At 31.4% G+C, this 19,917-nt stretch overlaps 1 protein-coding gene across 3 annotated transcripts in view; it reads right to left on the bottom strand.

Moving 5' to 3' along the window:
- The window catches only part of LOC132939104 (neurotrimin-like), a 106,645-nt gene that overhangs the window by 66,215 nt on the left and 20,513 nt on the right, over positions 1 to 19,917 (bottom strand). For all 3 annotated transcript variants that reach the window (XM_061006124.1, XM_061006125.1, XM_061006126.1), the window contains exons 2-3: positions 8,630 to 8,736; positions 2,318 to 2,525 (exon numbers count right to left, since the gene is read on the bottom strand). In XM_061006124.1, the coding sequence (XP_060862107.1) occupies positions 2,318 to 2,525; positions 8,630 to 8,736 (315 nt within the window). The remainder of the gene's footprint in view (positions 1 to 2,317; positions 2,526 to 8,629; positions 8,737 to 19,917) is intronic.

The following is a 19,917-nucleotide window of genomic DNA, read 5'->3' as shown; positions in this document are numbered from 1 at the left end:
AAACGCGCACGCCATCATAATGCATCATAATGTATAGTTATTACCCGCGTGCGCGTGCACAGATATAAATGAGCGACGGATCGGACCGAAAACGATCGGAGGACGACGTGGCGGTGGCGGTTCCCAGGTGGTACCTATAATATACGGTTGTCAACGAGGCAAATGATATATCACGCGGACGGTGACAAGCAATCAATTCAAAGTTATAGAATCCCCCCCCCCCCGCGGCAGTCTTTTTCGCCGCCGGGCGCCCGCCATCTTCGCCTCGCCCGCCCCCCACCCCCACCCCATGAATCCTTTCGCCGTTACGAGGGCCGCTACCCCCGGCCCCGCAGCAGAAGTGGCGGCCGAAAGCGAATTATGAATTAATAGGCGCACGGGGGATTTACAAGTTTAAACGGAACTTTTATATATATTACGTCATAATATGATACGTTGCGCCGCGCCGAAAACAATATATATCAACGCCAATTAAGGGGGCCGCGTGGCGGGGTGGTGGGTTATTTATGGGACAACGTGACCGACGGTCTTTATTTTCGGTCACGAACGGGGCCCACATAATTATACCGCACCCGAGCCCGATGACGGCGTCGTACATTTGTTCCGGTTTTTCGTCCGGCGACAACAGCCACAACAGTCAACAACAACAATAATAATAATAATATCGTTATTATCTGAATCATGTGGATCATCGGCATAAATAATAATATTGTTTTACTTGAAGGCCTGCGCTTCTACTAAGACTCTCCAACGATTTTTTTAAGATTATAAATAAATTATACCTACCATAAGAGTCTATAAGTAATTATTTAATGTTGGTTGATATAAATAAAAAGCATATGACTGTATTACTGTAATAATATATAGCCATATAGTGATCTGAACACTTGCAGCATACCAGAATTATTGTGAAATAAAAATCGCAAAAAAAAAATAAACTGAATTAAAATATAATTTACACCTATAGTTAAATTTTCTTTTTTTTATCATTTCCGCAAAAGTTTTAAGTGTTGTTTTTGTAACGTTAAAATAAATGTACCTAGCCGTGGTTTCTTATACACCTATGTCCTATATGTTACATTTTAATCGTGTTAATTAATTAAGTTTGTTAGCGCTGTATCTATTATAATTTATAATACTCGTTTGCACTGCTCGCTGTGTTTCGAACACAAATTAATAACGACATTAAAAGTACATTCGGATTCCCGATCATAAATCACATAGGAGGTAGGTACCTATAAAGCTAATAGTATTATTATAACTTTGCGGCTAACCAAATAGTCGGACGACATATGCGCTTACATATCAACATATAGGTTTCAGTCCGTTTACATAAACAATAAATAAATAAATATGATTAGTTATGTTCACAATATAAATGACAAATGTAATCGAGACATGCATAATTAACGAAAAAACAGTTGCATACGAGTAACGAGTATCGACAATGTTTTAAGCTAAAAAAATTCATGTAACATTGTATAATATATTATAATATTAAATATCAGATGTCTATATAGACACATAGTATATAGATATAATTGATGTATTATGTTTACTGTATAGTGTGTATAGTGTATACGTATTTTCAAATAGACAAGAAGATTTTATGAAATATTATTAATGACCAAAGAATTTCAATTAAAATCGTAATCATTATGTCCCGTAACTAAAGAAAAATTATTTTTTGTCAAATACCAAGACATTTTTATATTAATAGTTTCTTCCTTATTAAGACTATCAAATCGACAAAAGTCAATAACTATCAAATTATAACAATATATGACCACGGCGTTTCAAACTTTGGAAAATGATTTCCATCAAAACACAATTTTTCTCATAAAATCTTTTTCCGTGAACGCATGCATCAAATAGGATCTGAGTGCTTAATTTTCAGCTTCCGTTTTTCACTATAGGGTTACCAATTGAATGGTATAATAAATAATATTTTCTTGATATTTGTATTTTAATGCTGAGGGGCCGCGTAACAAATACGTGTCATAATTAATATAGGCATTAGGCATATTATACAATATTTGTATGACTATGTGAATATGTGATGGTATACAAAAACTATTGGCATCGGTAATAACACAATATAAGTACCAACTACCAGGTACCAGGTACTTAGTAGTTAGTACCTACATATTAGCAGTAGGTATTAGGATTTAAAACTATACATCAATAATAGCTTAACCATTACAATATTATTATGAGACACGATTTGTAGAACAGTATACCTAATATATTATAATAATATGTTCAAATATTTAAAATATAAAAATAATTATAACATATTACATTATCGATTACTTACCGACAACATTGAGATATCCAATTTGAGTTTTAGCAGTGATCGTATTTATTTGACACATGTAACGGCCTCGATCTTCTTGCTGCACATTGTTTATGTGCAAAAACCACGTACGGTGTTTATCGTGGGACACGGTAATTCTTGGATTTCTAGTGATCACGTGGCTATTCACGGTCAATATGGCAGACTGTTCAAAGTGCATCCAAGCTACCTGCAAACAAAAATATTATTTTAAAATAATATTAACAACAATAATAAAGCTGTAGAGATATTTGTGCCGGCACATTAAAATGCGTAATATTATATTATTCGCTTCCAAAGCCATCGACCATAAGTAATTATTATTTTCCGGCTCAGTGCAGCGTTTGTAAACAACCATTTAAAAAAGAATGATATAGCATCTTTTTACTTTTAAGAGAGTGTAACATTGACAGAATGATACTAATCGAAATCCGATTTTGAAAAGTGGACGTTTTAGAGCTAGTAATTGCAGGATTTTTTTTTTTGACAAAAACATTTCGGCGACACTTTTAATACAAAAAAAGTTGTTCTTTATCCTTGGGAGATATATCATTTACCTCATAAGGTTATGACATTTTCCTGATAAATAATTGTCCTTCAGAAACTATATAATCAAAAGTTTAAAGGTGTCTTTAAAAAAAATAATAATAATAATAATAATAATGTCGTATCATTAAAGCATAATATTATTATCTATCTATTATATGATGAAGCACGATTTCTTGTGCCAATCATCTTTTGTGGTTTGGTTAAACAGTTAAAATGTGATATGCCTACTTCAGTCTGCAGTATTTCTTGAAGTAAAAAAAGAACCCATAATATTATATAAAATTAATAAATCCACATTTTTTATAATCATAAATATATTGAAAAAATCATTTTATTGTAAAAAGTAAAAACTTTATTATATATAGGTAATATAATTTTATATATTTTATCATTTTTACATAAAAGTGACTTAGTCTCATTGAATCGCATAGTTCGTTCACTAAATTGATTTTTTTTTTATTTATTTTGGATGCGTAGCAGTTGCAAATGTTTCTAATGTTTTTATATTTAATACGAGTATAAATAGTATAAATTATTATTAATAAAGTAAATATAAATACCTACACTAAATTAAATGTCGAGGAATTAAATATCAGATATTATTATTCTAAGAAGAATTCCATAAAACATACTACCCAGACAAATTATATTAAAATCAAACGTTGGAAAATCAAAAAAAAATACGATCGAAGACTCTGACCTTATGTATAGTAAACTGATTAAACCGATTTTTCCCCTGTTTTTTCGTATTTCTGATGAAAATATATTCATGATACAATTTTTAAAAAGGTTGATTCTAGATTGAGATAGGTCGATAAGTGTGTTTCGATAATAAAAAAATGGTGCTTTCTCACATCACTGTTTTCCGTCATATTACAAGAATTTCTCAAAACCTACTCTGATCACTTTTACTTTTCTACAAAGTGCTTTCCGAAAGGAAAAAGTAAAAAATCAACGACGTTAAGTATTGAAAAAGAACGACGAACAAATAATAATATTAATACAACATACTTAATATAATAACTCAATAAATTTAGATTAAGTAAATGTGTTTAATTGAATTCACCTTAATTACAATTAAAAAAACTAATAAATTAAAAAGAACATAAAAAATTATTGTTATTTCCTCTTTTAACATCGACAAGTATTATATATGTGAATTTTGATTCTTACGATATAGTTGGTTGATCATTTTTGCACGATAGTTTTTATTAAGAAAATGTGTCATTTTAATTAATATATAATATTATAAAAATAAGACTTTATAACTAAACAAAATTATATTGTGATATATATTATAAAATAACATAATGAGTGGTAAACAGGTAGTTTTTTTGATTGTGGAGTTAATGTTTGAAAATAAATTATCATACAAAATATCTTTCTATATAGGTAATATTAATTATTATTATTATTATTATTACTATTATATTAATTATTCTATATTTACGCCGTATTGTGTTTGTAATATAAAATTGTAAGTTATACCCAAAAAAAAAATTGTTTTGAAAAAATAACAGGTTATTATAAAAGAATATAAAAATGTTTATTTAATGATTTTTAATTTTATATTAATGAACTATATTATTTCATAACAATGATCATGTTTAAATTAATTTAAAAAACATTCAGTATTTTTTTTATACATACCTCTACTACTTAATTGTTATACATTTTTTATCTGCCTATGTACCTACTATAATCATTAAGTATTAATACTATAATATCAATTTTTAAACATTAACTTCTGAATCAAAAAATTTACTTTAATTTTACTACACCTCATACCTGGGTAGTCAACTTACTTTCTTTGAATTTTCGTTATTTTTTAGTATCAAATCATATTATTGTAATTTTTGTAAGAAAAACGATAATATTTAAATAAATATGATTTAAATATATGACTTGAGATTTACGAAAGACTTTTTACCGACACACATGTATTATTTATTGAGGCAGCCCTTAAGGAGATGTTCGCGAAACGAATTAACGACACATATTGACGAAAATAAATCAATCTAAATGGAAATTATATTATAAAAAAAAAGCTAAACAAAATACAAAAAGTGGTTCGGAAATATTTTATTTTTTGACAAATATAAACCATGATTGTACAGTGTACACATGATGTCAAATTTAGTATTTTTCCATTGTATTCCAGATACTTTTTATTTTTTTAAGTCCCTATAGTATTTTAATAAATCATTGCAGACCGGAAGTAAAAGACTCAGTAAGTTGATTCAACTTTTACAATTCCGAAAAAATAAAGATAAAAACATTTGGTCTGCAGTACTATTATTTTATCATCATTATAATTATTATTGCTATAAATTATTATTATTATTATTATTATTTTTATTATTATTATGACTCTTATCATTATTACAATGGAGTAAAAGGAGTAGTACTTAAGATAAAAATAAGTGAAAGAGGGTAGAAATTGGTTGGTTAAACTAATGTTCAGCGCCCGCGGCCCTGCAGCTACCAAAAATAATAATCAAAAACGAGGGGCAACACCGGCAAAATTGGCCAATTACTCTCAGGTGGTGCCCTTCTCTACCTTAATATCGCAACTTTTGCATAACCTTTATGATATTGAATCGGTTAGTTGTCCTACGCTAGTCAAAAACTTAAACATTTCAAAACATAAGAAAAGTATAGTTAAATAAGTTAGATAAATATAGTATGTTGTCAACAATACTTTGGTTAACCGTCAGAAAATCACATAATATATATTATATTCTGATAAAACGTGAAATATGATGAATGGGCTTCAGAGTGGCACTTTAAACCGGACGCAAACGACCTTTTACTAGGTAGGTACTAACATTTTAACCGTTTACATATATATCAACAGCTATCATGTACATCTGAGGACATGTCAATTCATATTCTCTATTTATATGATAATTGAAAATCATATATCATTAAATGAACATATTATTTTCTTTTTGATTAATCAAATAGTTGAAGTATTTGAAATTAACATAGAGTGATATATTTTTATCAACACGAAATCTCCCACACATAAAACGAGTAAACACTAAAACAACAAACATTGGTATAGCTATATCTGCAGCTAGATATCATTAATGGGCAACAGTTGAAAAAAAAAAATGTTGAATATAATATACACTTCCGATAAACACATTTTTAGTTTTGTTTAACATTTAGCGTCGTATAAATACATCTGTAAGTTCTATAATATGCATCCGGTAATTTAGGTTCAATTATTGTCGTTTTGATGTAGGTACAGACGGTACAGTGCCCGCGTTTCTGCATAATATACAGACTTAAACCTAAATAGACTAACATGCCTCTAAATATAACGAACACAAATCACATAAGGTGGGTTTTATCAATGTACAAGAAAATGAAAATAATTTCAAATCAAAATTGATGGGCACAGTATGAGTTCGCTTAGTTATTTGAGTCGTGTGGTAAAGAGATTACCTATAAAAAAAAAAGGGTGTATTCGTAAACTTTAAATTCGACACACGTGCGTTATGCTAGACGAGAATTATACAGCTGTGCAAAACAGAATGAATACCTCTGGCATTTTTGAACGGATTTTTTCACCCTTATACGGCTCCAATTGCCCTTTTTCTGGCACACGCCTCAAATGTTCACCATGTCTGTGCATAATACCGACTTTGGTTTTTCAAATGCAAACATCCGTAACGTGACACTCGAGAAAAATGTTCATACATACATAAATATGAGTGTGTTTATTTTTGGGATCAAAGGCCTCAAGAAGGTTAAATGTTCAAGTATAATATAAAGTAGGACAAAGGTTGGACGTACTACAGATTTCCAAAAACCAAAAAGTATTAAAAAAAAAATAACACCATACAATACCAGAATACCTGAAAATAGTGTTTTAAAATATTACTTCTTAAAGTAGTTTTTATGAATTTAATGTAGAGCGAACTATATATTGCATCTATAATCTATATTATTTGTTTGAAATCAAAACTAAAATAAAATACAATAAAAAAAACTAATTTATGATTATCCCGAGGTATTTATAAATATTTAAAAAATAATTTATATAGATAAATATGTTGTATAATGTACTTACTGCAAAGATATACAGATTATAACCATATAAATATATACGACGCAATCAGAAACCATTTTGTACAGATATGATTTATTGTAAATACCATTTATCGTTTATACCTTTACCCTACAGATAAGTTGAATTTAAGTACTACGAAATATGACTCGGTGTTTTTGCACATGTAAATACGCGAATTTAGCATAATATTTCTATAAACAGTGTATTTAAACAAGCACACCTGATGGGTATAATACTAATCAAATGAAAATAATAATTTATGTCTGTGAACTATAATAGTTTAAAATTATTAAGATAAATATAATATTAAATTTAATAGAAATATAGTGCCCTTATCAGCTATAACGTGAACGCAGAAAATATCTGCTTCATTTTATAAGTTATACAAATTATAATTATGTTTAGATATCGTATTATATTTTTTTATGTATTCTCAATTCGTTGATCCCTGCACATTAATTTATTATCTGTACAGCACGACTCGCACACATCGCGGATTCGTATTTACACTACACCGATATTCGTGTAAAATAAAACGTAAATACGACGTAATATAATTATATAATATTTTCAATCATATTTTATTGCATTCATGTCGTACTAAATTAATATACTTAGAATTTCTTGTAAGTCGGTATCGCTAAAGTCACCAAAGTATATTATAATGAATTCACGCAAAATGCACTGCAATAAAAAAAAATTAAAATAGTTATTTTTTTCCATCTCTACAACTATACAACCACGGTCTACAATGTTAATAAATAAGGCCTCTCTGGTTCGAGACGGGCGTCGAGAGAAAATACAAAAACTAATTAAACTTAATGTTAAAACAAACATTTAAACTTACCATAATACTAACAACTGGAAAAGCCGCGGAAGAACCGACGACTAATGTAATTTATTGTTTTCATTGTGAGATAAGAAATCTAAACATAGTTCACCGATCGTGTGGAATATTATAAAGAACTAGCTAGGTACCTAACTAATGTCTATTAGAGACTATAGTCAGAGATTTAATTGGACGTATGATCTGCTTAGACACGACTGTTTACGCGTATAGTTAATATAATATTATTATAATAATACAATTTTGTGTTTTTAAACGAATCGTACCGCCAAATAAAAATAAATAAATATTATTATTCGCGTAAAAGTATTTTAAAAATGGCCTAGGCAGGTAGGTAGGTATTTGGTATAATATATAATATTATTTCAAATAAACGAATCGAAAATTTGATGGAGTTGTACATGTCATTGATTAGAATCTACTTCAAATAATTACGTTTTGTAAGTATAGGTACCTACCGTAAATGAAAATATAAAAAAATAAATAATATTTAATATTATATAGAGGTGAAAAATGGTCAGAACTCGTATTTCGTTTTTGTGACGAAATGCGTATTTTTCCTCGTGGTAAATTTGATTGAAATAATATTACTTTCCATCCGAAAAATAACATAGGTATATATAGTACTCATAGTTGATTCGCCAAATCCAGATAATGTGACAGTGTGTGAAGAGAGTGTTTTTTCCTCGCCGGGTTCAATCAAAATAATGGATTCTGGTTTCGGCGAGCGAGGGAAAATCATATAAATATATATATATGTACCTATCTGTAATATTAAGCACGTATTCGATTTCCGATGGAAAAAAATATATCAAACCTTGTATGATCCCAGATTTCTGACGGAGCATCCTAGCTTTACACTACGTCCTGCAGGTACCGTCACGTTCGTTATGGGTTCCGTAAACTCCGGATCACCCGAAATCACTGAAACAACAAAAAATATTTTATTATTACGAGTGTCATCAATATTATGTTATTAAAATTATTATCGAAATTGGGCGTGACAAATGCCCAAACGCACTAAAATATGTATTAAGACGTCCGGCATACGTTTCGGACGAGACATATATAGTACGACAATATACGAGTAATAATCGTCTTATTATTTCACTATTATACTGGACAAATAAAGTGTGGAGAATATTATGTGGAATGCAAGTCGCAAACGTAATGAAATATACAACAGATTTTAATCTCAACGTACATTTAATATTTAACTATCCGAATAATTATGTTTTCACTTAAATTTGAGAAATCGCATGGATAACGTATTGCGACATTAGATAGTACAGTTCGACGCCATATTTTTACAGAGGGTTTATAATGTGTATATAATATAATATAATTATTTATTTCAATAATACTATACGTTAAGTCTTCAATAATTAAAAAACTAAACAAGTAATTATTAGTTGTGTAGTTTTTTAATCCTAATTTGCGTACATAAAGTTCCAATAAAAATAATGAAACTTTTAGTAAAAAATTAATGTACATTTGTAGAAAGTTCTAGTAATATATAACAACACCCGCAAAACTTGACGAACTTATGAACTTATTCACAAAATTATAACTGAATAGACATTTCCTACGTATATTACACAATAGAATTACGTGTTAGAAATATATACGTCCTAATTATTTATACTTTACAATAAATAAACTTTAAGTAAAGAAAAGTTTTTCCAAAAATGATTTTTCACTGTTCTCTGAATTTCTGATGATATACCAACATAATCACAAAAGAAAAAATAATTTGTTTTGAAATGCTACACAGAACAAATAAAATAATCAAATTTCATAAAAATTGAGTTTAAGTAAAAATTTAAAATAGTATAAAGTTATAAAAAAGTGACTTTAAGCTGAATAGCATAATTATTATTTATTTTAACTTAAATATAACGAGTATCTAAAATATATTCCAGCATGATTTTCGAGCATGTGATCATTGCGAACTATTATACGTGAGTCCAAATTATTAAGCAAAATATTTAATTTGATAGTTATAAATAATAATGTTGCACATTTTTGTAGAACTATGTATTGAATATTATTGTCCATCTCGGAAAAGTATGATAAAGATGCATAAAGTATAGTAATTTGTTCAAAAATGTGCGTAATAAAAAATATAAATTAATTTACAATCGTGTCTTACTGTCCAAAACAGTTTTACGTATAATTAAATATAATTTGTAGTGATATTTTACTTCAACCGTCAACTAACTTAAACAATTTACTATTTTAACTAATATCAATATAATATTTGAGCTACCTGTATATCAATGTTATAATGTTAAAAAATCCTAACATAGCACCTAAGTAATACATTAATGTTCTATGGTAATACCATTGAATGTTGATCATTTTTACCTACATACGTGGGGGTGGAACATAATAATATAATGGGATATAATATAATAATATTTTCTCTTTTATCTATAATTTCAGTTCTGCACTAAGCCGGTGATTTTAGATCAGTGATTATTGATTTATGAATATATGATGTAATATATTATATAATTTTTTTTTAGTATTGTTATACTTTTTTATTCGTGTTTTTGCAAAAAGAATGTTTTCTAAGTTCTTTCCGCAAACCAAAATAGTTTTTTTAAAAAGTTTTTGTTGGGTACACGCGGATTTCTCGTTATTAATAAACATTTGGTGTTTTACATAGTATAATATTATGTATAATAGCAATAAGGCTATAAAATATTAAGTACATGGATGTAAAATTAAAAATTGATAGTAAAAAAAAATAGTTTAAATAATAAATAGAATAGGCATTGTTACAGAAATCGACTCAAAAACTTATGGGCCACTTTAAAAACTACGAGTTATTTTTATTGTTTTTAATGAAACTTATACCAGGCAAAAAGTATATCGATTTTTAAAAATGTAAAATTTTTTAAAAATAACAAAAAGTTTAGGCACGAAACGTTATAAATTATAATATATAACGGTTTCAGGGTGTATTACACACATTATTTGCATCACAGAGGAATATAATTTAACCGAAAACGGTGAATAGAAATGCATTTACGCTGTGCGTATATAATAATATAATATATGCGTATTGCGTAGTTATATATTATATATAATAATAATAATACGTACAGTCATTACTAGTAGTACTATAGAAATTCCACACAAATTTAAGCCAATAATATTATACGTAACTATACGTCTATATAATATACCTAGGTATGGGTTATGTATGGTTTTATATTTGGGCACCGCAATGCAGTAACTATAGGTTCATACTAGGTAGTCATATTATAAATTATATAAACCCTATAAATAGCAAAGTTCTGCACGTCGTGCACGGTACACCTATTGTAATAACAATTATTATTATTATTATCGCGAGACGTTTGATTCGACAGGTGGTGATGGATCGCAGTATAGGAGTGGTAGGTAACGGGGAAACGCGTATATGACGACATCAACAGGATCAGACACGAAAGCACCGCGAACGTATATATTATATATTATTATGAATGCAAATCGCGCTAATGAGAAACGACGACTAATCCTTTCAAAAAGCGATTAGACTACGATTCCGACGACTTCGATTTTAGGGGGGAGAGGGGAGGGTGGTCTGAGAGCGGCAGAGCGCGGAGCGTCGGACCCTGAGCAGAAAACGGCAACAAAACCGAAGGCGGCCTACCAAACAGCGTCACGGCGAGGGACGAGAACGGAAAATAAAAGTAATAATAATAATATATATGCTTTACATATTATTTTAATAAACGCGGACGAAAGACAACCACCGCGGGCGTAGGTGGCGGCGAACCGAGTGACAGAGGAGCGGGTGATGTCGTGTGCGGAGCGGGGGGGGGGGGGGCGCGTTTGTCAGTCACGCAGCGGCGGCGGCGGCGGCACATGTGCCACAGATGCATCAATCTCGCGCGAACGCGAAATGAGGAAGACGCCGCCGCGCATTATGCAGAACGCGCGGAGAGAAAAAACGCCGCGGAACAACGACATTTGTGTTGTATTATTCAGCCACGTCCCCCCCCCCTCGTTTGCCCTCGTCCCACCGCCGCAAGCGCGTCACCCGGTGCTGTTTCGCCTTGTTGATTCCTCTCGCGGTTTAATATTGCATTCATCAAATAATAATAATAACGAATAAATAACGAAAAAAAAAAAAAAAAACACGTAAATCGTATAAATCGTCAACAGCGTATAATATTATAACGCGTATAATACCGATGTGTTTTTGTGCGTACAATAATATATACACACGTATATATTATATACATATATATATGTATAAGACGCGGTGAGTCGCGCGAGCCTTAATCGATTTGCGTTCGCGTTGTTATATTTGTTTTATGTTCGAGTATTATATCGTTTATACGCACATTGTTGTCCGCATAAAAAGTGGTATTTGGTTCCGGGACATACCACGTGACGCTTGCAAAAAATATCCAAAGAATACCGCGTGTAGGATATACTATATACGTATATTACAATGCTATTATAATATGCTGCAGAGTGCAGACACGACGCGTCCAACTACCTCGACGAGGATTTTCGAGAGCTAACGTTGCGTACGGTTTTCGTCTGAAATCCATACGGATGTCATCGTTGTAATTCAATTTTCGTCAAAAATAAATGTGTGTGTGTGTGTGTGTATAATACATACTGTATTTACAATCAGTGGCGTAGACAGGATATTTCGTACAGGGAGTGGCTAAGTCCCACTAAAAAGTGCCCATTCAACTTTCCTCCACTCATGCTTTTTGTAAAATCTTTTTTTTAATATAATATTGTAGTTCAGGCTAACATAAATGAGGATAAGCCCCCTTAGTCTCCTCTAGCATCGCCACTGGATATAGCATAAGTGTATAAAACGCCGGGAGTCGCACGCCTTAATCGATTTACGTTCGCGTTGTTATATTTGTTTTATGTTCAAGTATTATTATACGCACATTCCGTGGCGTGTAACATGGGGTCCAAGTGTTGCTCGGGCAACACCTTAAATATGGGTGAGTGAGTATTGATAGATGAAAAAATAGGTCATTTTATAGGTCGGTATGACAGTATTATGAGGGGCAGGTCTCCTAAAACTATTTGAACAACACCAATTTTCTTTATGATACACGCCACTGCGCACATTGTAGTCTGCATAAAAAGTGATTTGATCCCGGGGCATAAGATGTACCGCGCGACGCTACTGCAGATACGACTTCGACGAGGTTTTTCACGAGTGACCCTGCAAACGTTTGAAATCCATACGAATTCGGGATTTCTTCAATGTCTAAAAATGTCATCGTTGTCATTCCGTTTTCGTTGACATTTTATGTATGTGTATTTTTTAACCTCGTCGGACGTTCGTTATCTTTACACACAGTTTCTCCTATATGTCTTCATATCACAACCGCGAAATACCAATAAGAGGCTAACCGTCGGCGACGCATCGTGTCGGTTTCCGATGAAACGCAGTTTTATATTTTACCACAATTCGATTTTATACCCGAAGTTCCTGAAACAATCATGTTCAATATACGATATGAGTATATACGATTATAGTTATTACTTATTAGTAACTTATTATTTTTTTTTTTTTTTTATTGAACTTAAGCCCGGCGACTATGGCCATTAGATGTTGTAGGGGTTATGAACTGTGGTATAGGGGTAAGGTTGGTACGGTAGGTTGATTTTACGATTGTTTTAACCGTTGTTACGGTAGGTAGCAAACACGTGTATGTGTGGCAAGGTTTTTAACTACTATGTCACCCATCCGGGAGCTAGTAGCTGTGGCCGTTACTTACTCCCAGTCGCATTCCGCGACTGGTAGCAGCCAACACGCCACGCCAAGCCACAGTAACTTATTAGTTATTATACTAAAACCAATATTATATTCATGACTCATTTCTATGCATAAAAAATTATTAATTTAAAAACGAATCGAATTAGGTATATTCCTTATTATTTTTTTTTTTTAATCATTCTGTCAAGACGCTTGCGTTATCCAGTAAAATGTAAAAATATTACAGACTGTACCGTATTCAGTCGAATATAATATAATTCACACCAACATAGTTACCGCGTATATTATGAATATTGCGTACGAGTATTTCTGTAAGTCTTTTAACAACGCGAATCCCGGACTAGCTGCAAGTGCGGTGACAGTCAAGACCGGCCGTCCCTTAAGTATACTGTAAAGACGCCGAACCCACATATCCGATTTATCGGTGTGCATAATAATACGTATGGGGATTGGGAGGTTGTGTGTCTGGCCGATAACCCGCTCGTACGCCCTGCAAACCGCGCTCGATCGTCGTACAATATATTATGTGTATATATAATGTAAATATATATATTATATATGGCGGCCAACCACCGCCCGACGGCGGCAAAATAGCGTCTTCGAACACGCACAATATCGCCGGTCGGGTGCATGGTTTAATCGTGGTTTATCCCAAGGTTCGATTTAATATTGGCCGAGACGTTTGTCTTTTGACTCTGCATATACATTATGCACATATTATTATAATAAGACCCGGAGGAGAGTTCGGGCGCTGCACCCTTTCCGTGCGCGATCCACCTCAAACTTTGTCCGAGCAAACTAATGTTATTATCACTGCCGGAATTCAACGTTATACCGCCGCGGTTGGGTATCGTCGGCCGCAGTGGCCGACTGGGTGAGAGGTGGCGGAGGAGCTGATAATAAGTAGGAGTGAGTGAGAGAGAAAGAGAGATAGATAGAGAGAGAGAGAGAGAGAGAGAGAGAGAGACAGTGTGGAAGCAGTACGTGCGGGAGATTTTGCGGGCACCCAAAAAGGACTTCCGGACGCGCCGGCAATTATTAACACCGAGCACAATCCCCGGTATGATTAACCCGGTAGTTATTACGAGCAAAACCGCTGTTTAATATCTCTCGCCGTGGTGTACAACAGTGGAGTATGTATTGAAAAATAACAGTCTCCGGATATCCGATAATAAGTAATAACACGTATCGACATGATGGCTAAAGAACATTACATGACTGGTGGATTTCAAATTTCCCTTTACAGACACCAAACGACTAACAAGGAAGGCTATCTATATAGAGAGTAGAGACCACGACATTCTACTGATCTACTAGTTGAAAATGCTCGAAACCTATAACCGTCGTATCATCTAATGTAATAACATAATATTAAACAATTACATTAATATATTGTATCGTTATATAGTTTAAATTAGTTACCTACAGTTAAAAAACAAATTTAATTTTTACCATAAGTATTTGAAATTTCAATTAACCACATCTAATAGCATTTTGTTCAAAATAATATATTTAACAACATAGATTTATTATTTGTAAACGATGATAATAATTTTAAACCATGATGCATTGATGGTAATTTAAAATGTGTAATAAAAAAATATATCAACTATAAATCAGTTTAATATAGTTTGTTTAATATAAAAATAAATTATAAGTTGTATAAATAAAGCTACAAAGTATAATGATTATTAGTAATACATACTTATAAATAGTAAATGTAAAAGGGGAAAGTTGGTAACTGCTCTGTTGTACTGTAGATAATATGGAGTGTACCTCATAATTGAGTAATTCACTGTAATTTAACTATTTAAATGTTAAATTCTACTTCAAAGATAAATCGTTGCATACGAAAAACGATTATGAGCGAAGCAGGTCAGGTCTGTCAGTCTATGTTACTATGAGTAAATGTTATGGTAAATATTTTACATTGCTATTAAAATAATTTATTTCACTGTTAGTACCTATTGCGATAGGTTGAATTAATTTTTGCCGAAAACATCGCGTTGAAAATTTCATAATCTGTATTAAATAAAATGATATACGTTAAAAGTTTCAAGTCTCGGTTTAAATTCTTGAATTTAAGTCTTTAAAAAAAATAGTTTCCTACATATTTTTTTACATTTTTACGATACAATATGAACTTTTTATGAGTTATGAAAAGCCTTGTATTCAATTTCCAAGCTATTGTCTGTCAATATTTACAAGACAAAAAACTAAAAATAAGAAAAAAATGTCATATGTCAATATTAATATATGTAGAAAAAAAGAGTAGAATTATTTTGAAAATATTTTAATGTGAAAAATGCTAATATTAACATTTGGTGAACATTTCATGAATCTATACTGTTAATCGTTTTTGACTTCCAATAAAAAACAAATTTGATCTCGTCAAAAAAACTATGGTTGTACAAAATTCCAGGTTTCTCGATTATCTTGAAAAGTATTGAAAATTATTAATTTTTACTCTCACTAAGTACGAACTATAGTTCTAATTTTTTCCAACCAGAAACCACCATCAAAGTTGAAAATCTAAGGTATTTTGTTTACTCAAAAAGTGTCATGAGACACAAAAAAACACATCATTGTTAAATCAATACATCTCTCCGCTCAGGATCTTTAATAAGCTATACTCGCTATATATGTATTAACTATTATAAACAACCTGCGTCCTGTACTACCTGTTTCACTATACCTATTTAAGATACGAATTTAATTTGTTTTAATTCAGTTAATTTACCACCAACCAATGCTTACTATTGAACATCGTATTCGTTAACAACTATACACAATACACATAAATTCTCATGATCATATTTGTCTAAATTATAATATTTAAGCCACCAACGTGCAGTTATTACGGTATTCCGAATAGGCAAGCGCTGGCAATAGATTTCCTAGTAGAGATCAAAAGTCTTTTCAACTCGCTATTCCCAGAATAATACTGTATTTGTGTGTTATTCGAAATTGTTCAAAGGTTAGACAACTACAAAAACGGTTCAATGGTTCTACCAAACTAGTCCTAAGATTACGGCATCTACGTTAACGTGCGATTCAGTCCGAACCCTTCAATGCATAAGTGGACTTATATTAACGTTAAGTAACATGTATAACAAACGTCTGTGATATCATAATATTATATTTCAAGAGTTGTCGTCAATTTAGGTTAATTTTAATTTTAAATTTTAAGCCAAAATGTATGTGAATTACATTCCTCTGTTTATGAATGTATGACCCTATCCGTAATTATATGTTTATTGTACTTGTTTAAGCATGTTGATTTATTTAATTATATTTTATTTTATTACACTTCGGTGTATTTAATAAAGGTAATTTGTAAATTAGGTATTTTGTAAAGGTATTTTATACATATTTAATACATACCTATAGGCTATAATACCTATAAATATAATATTAGGATCCACCATGTGGATTTTCTATTTTGACAGTTATATTCTTAAAATACCGTCCAAGAAGAAGCAAAATACTTCTATAAGCGTTTTCATGATCGTCTCACAACCCACACAAATTCTTTAATCCGTGAATTAGCATCAAACAAAATGGTGCAGAGATCTCTTAAGCAACTAAAAATTAGGAAAAAGGAAAAAAAAATGAACGGTTACATAATAGTTAGTCAAGTCAATAGGAAGTATCACTACTGGGTGGCTTCTTTCATCAATCCCATTCAAGATAATGTAATATTTTAGCCCATATTCTTATTGTGCTCCCAGGGTACCAGATTGTATATTTCATTTAAAAATAAAAATATTCTTAAAATAATTAAGTTCATAATAATATGAAATTAGGCAATACTTGATTAAGTAGGTACAGATCACTGTGTTATTATCGCAGCGGCGTATTTACGGGGGGGGGGGGGGGGATTTGGGGGATCAATCCCTCTTTGGTCTTTTTTTTTCTATACTAAATCGTGTTCAGTATTTACTATATCAATGTATTTTTCAGTTTTTTAAATAAAGTTAAAAAAAATCAGTTAAAAGGTAATTAATAGCTTGTTATTACACCACATGAAACTCCGCTATGTCGTGTTCATGCGATATATATATATATATGCGGGCCGCACTCGATGCACTAGCAGGAGTCCTTTGGGAGGAGGGGGGGGGGCGAGTAGGACCTATGCCCTAGGCTCACGCGTTTTGCTTACGTTTGGAGGTCTTGCGTTTGAAAAAAAGTGGTAAATTTGATTTTCGAAAATCCTAAGGAGACCCTAACCAGGGCCCTGGCGTATTACTCATTACTGAACATTTGTAAACTTTTAATATAAAAACAAGATATTTTTAGACTAAAATACGAAAATCAATATATTATATTATTATGGAATGGTCTAGAACAGCGTTTCTGAAACTGTGTTCCACGAAACCCTGGGGTTCCGCGGAGATCACTTTAGGGTTCCTCAAAACTCTCATTAAAATTAAAATTTAGAAGTCCTGTTTGTGTGTTATCCTTTCTTAAAATAAATTACGCTAAAAAATACTATTAAAACAAAAATTGTTCTAATTGTCAAGCTGTAGCCTGTAACGTATTGTTAAAACTAACAAAACAAATCAAAAAGCTAAGAAAAAAAGTAGGGGTTCCACGATAAAAGTGGACATAAAAACACTGGTCTAGTATATGCCACATAATTAGGCTATCAGCGTTCTTATTTGTTTAGGAAAACAACATTCGTATTTTTTATATTTTAAAATTTTTTATTGTTTATTTATTTATTATTGAATACGGGACGTGCCCAATTACATTGTATGGTATACAATAACTAAGAGAAAGTTACACAAATAACAAAAATGACAAATATTAAGATATAAAGAACGAACAAACAATAATTTAATGCTAAGAACTAAAGAATAGTCCTTATTGGCCAGTTTCATCATACGGAGAATAGGACGATTTGTTAGATAGTTTGGGCGACTAAAAGGAATTTGGAAAGGGAAAGAGTATCTGGAATAGAAACTTGGAACTCTGAAATTAAGTTTATATATGAGGGCAGAGGAATCGACTTCACCATTTATAAGTTTAAAAAGAAACGTACGATTCGCCTGTTTCCTCCTGTCACATAGGGTAGACAAATGAAGGCACTCCAATACAGGTTGATACTCGTGAGGTGCGAAAGCAATATTATAAGTGTAAACTATCAAAGTATAAGTACGTAAGTCTGAAATTAGTATTTTTAATTTATCAAATTAACAGTAATAATTTATATTGTTAAATGTTCAAACTAATAATTATTATTGCAAAAATAAATATTTATAATACTATTATTTTTGTACTAAATTTATTATTGTATTAGTGAACATTGGTGGTGATAGTAGAATGATAATTATTAGTCTAAACTTAAAGAATATTTTTTCAATGTAAATTCAAAATGTAAATTTATTTTTGATCTAATTAATAATAATAAATGTGTTATTGTTATTCACTAAAAATAATGAATAATTGGTATTCAATGTAGAATTTATGGTGTTTAAAGTGTAAACTGTACAGCATTTAGTGAGTACATTTTGGAAACCTTAAAGGGTGGTTTTGGGGGCAAAGGCCCCAACTTTTACGTATACTATTCAATGGCTTATCCCCTTCTTATAACAATTCTGATTTACGCCGCTGTATTATATAGTTTTACTCGATGAAATAATTACGAAGTGCGTGTAGGCACGTCGGAAGCCGGAAGGTATGAATGTTTCGAGTCATTGATATAACTACTATAATAGAGACAAGGAAGATCATAATATTAATAATCATAATCATAATATATTATACAGGTATAGGTAGGTAGGCTATACTAAAATCTGAGCATGGAAAAAATATAATTTTACACATAAGACAAAAGTATAATATCATATTCCCTTTTTGTTTATATATATTATACAGTAAAAAAAAAAAATGGTTTCATTTCATATGTCTGCGCCGTTCTCACGAAATAATAATGGTACAGCCGATCGCCCTAGGAGATCCAATATAACGCCGGAAATTAAAATCGATTACTCATCCAGTCAGTAAATTCCGCATACGTTATAATATAGAGGTGGGGAATAGTAAACGTGTACTACAGTGGTATTGCCATGCATTTATGAATCCGAGTGGACCGTATTCATATATATGGTGTGTACGGTTCTCGATACGAACGCGGATAACGACTTGTTTTCCCCTTGCGACAAAATTGAAAGCACAAAAAAAAAAATTAATATAATACTCCGAACAACGGAAAAAAAAATCACTTTATCCTGAACGCATTCAGTTGGTGTGGAGTATGCATAATATATAGGTAAGTATAGGTATATACACATGCCATATAATATAAGTGTATCGGATGGGTACACGTA

The sequence above is a fragment of the Metopolophium dirhodum genome, chromosome 2 (genome assembly GCF_019925205.1).
Source record: "Metopolophium dirhodum isolate CAU chromosome 2, ASM1992520v1, whole genome shotgun sequence".
NCBI lineage: Eukaryota > Metazoa > Arthropoda > Insecta > Hemiptera > Aphididae > Metopolophium > Metopolophium dirhodum.
This window is presented reverse-complemented; position numbering and strand designations above follow the sequence as displayed.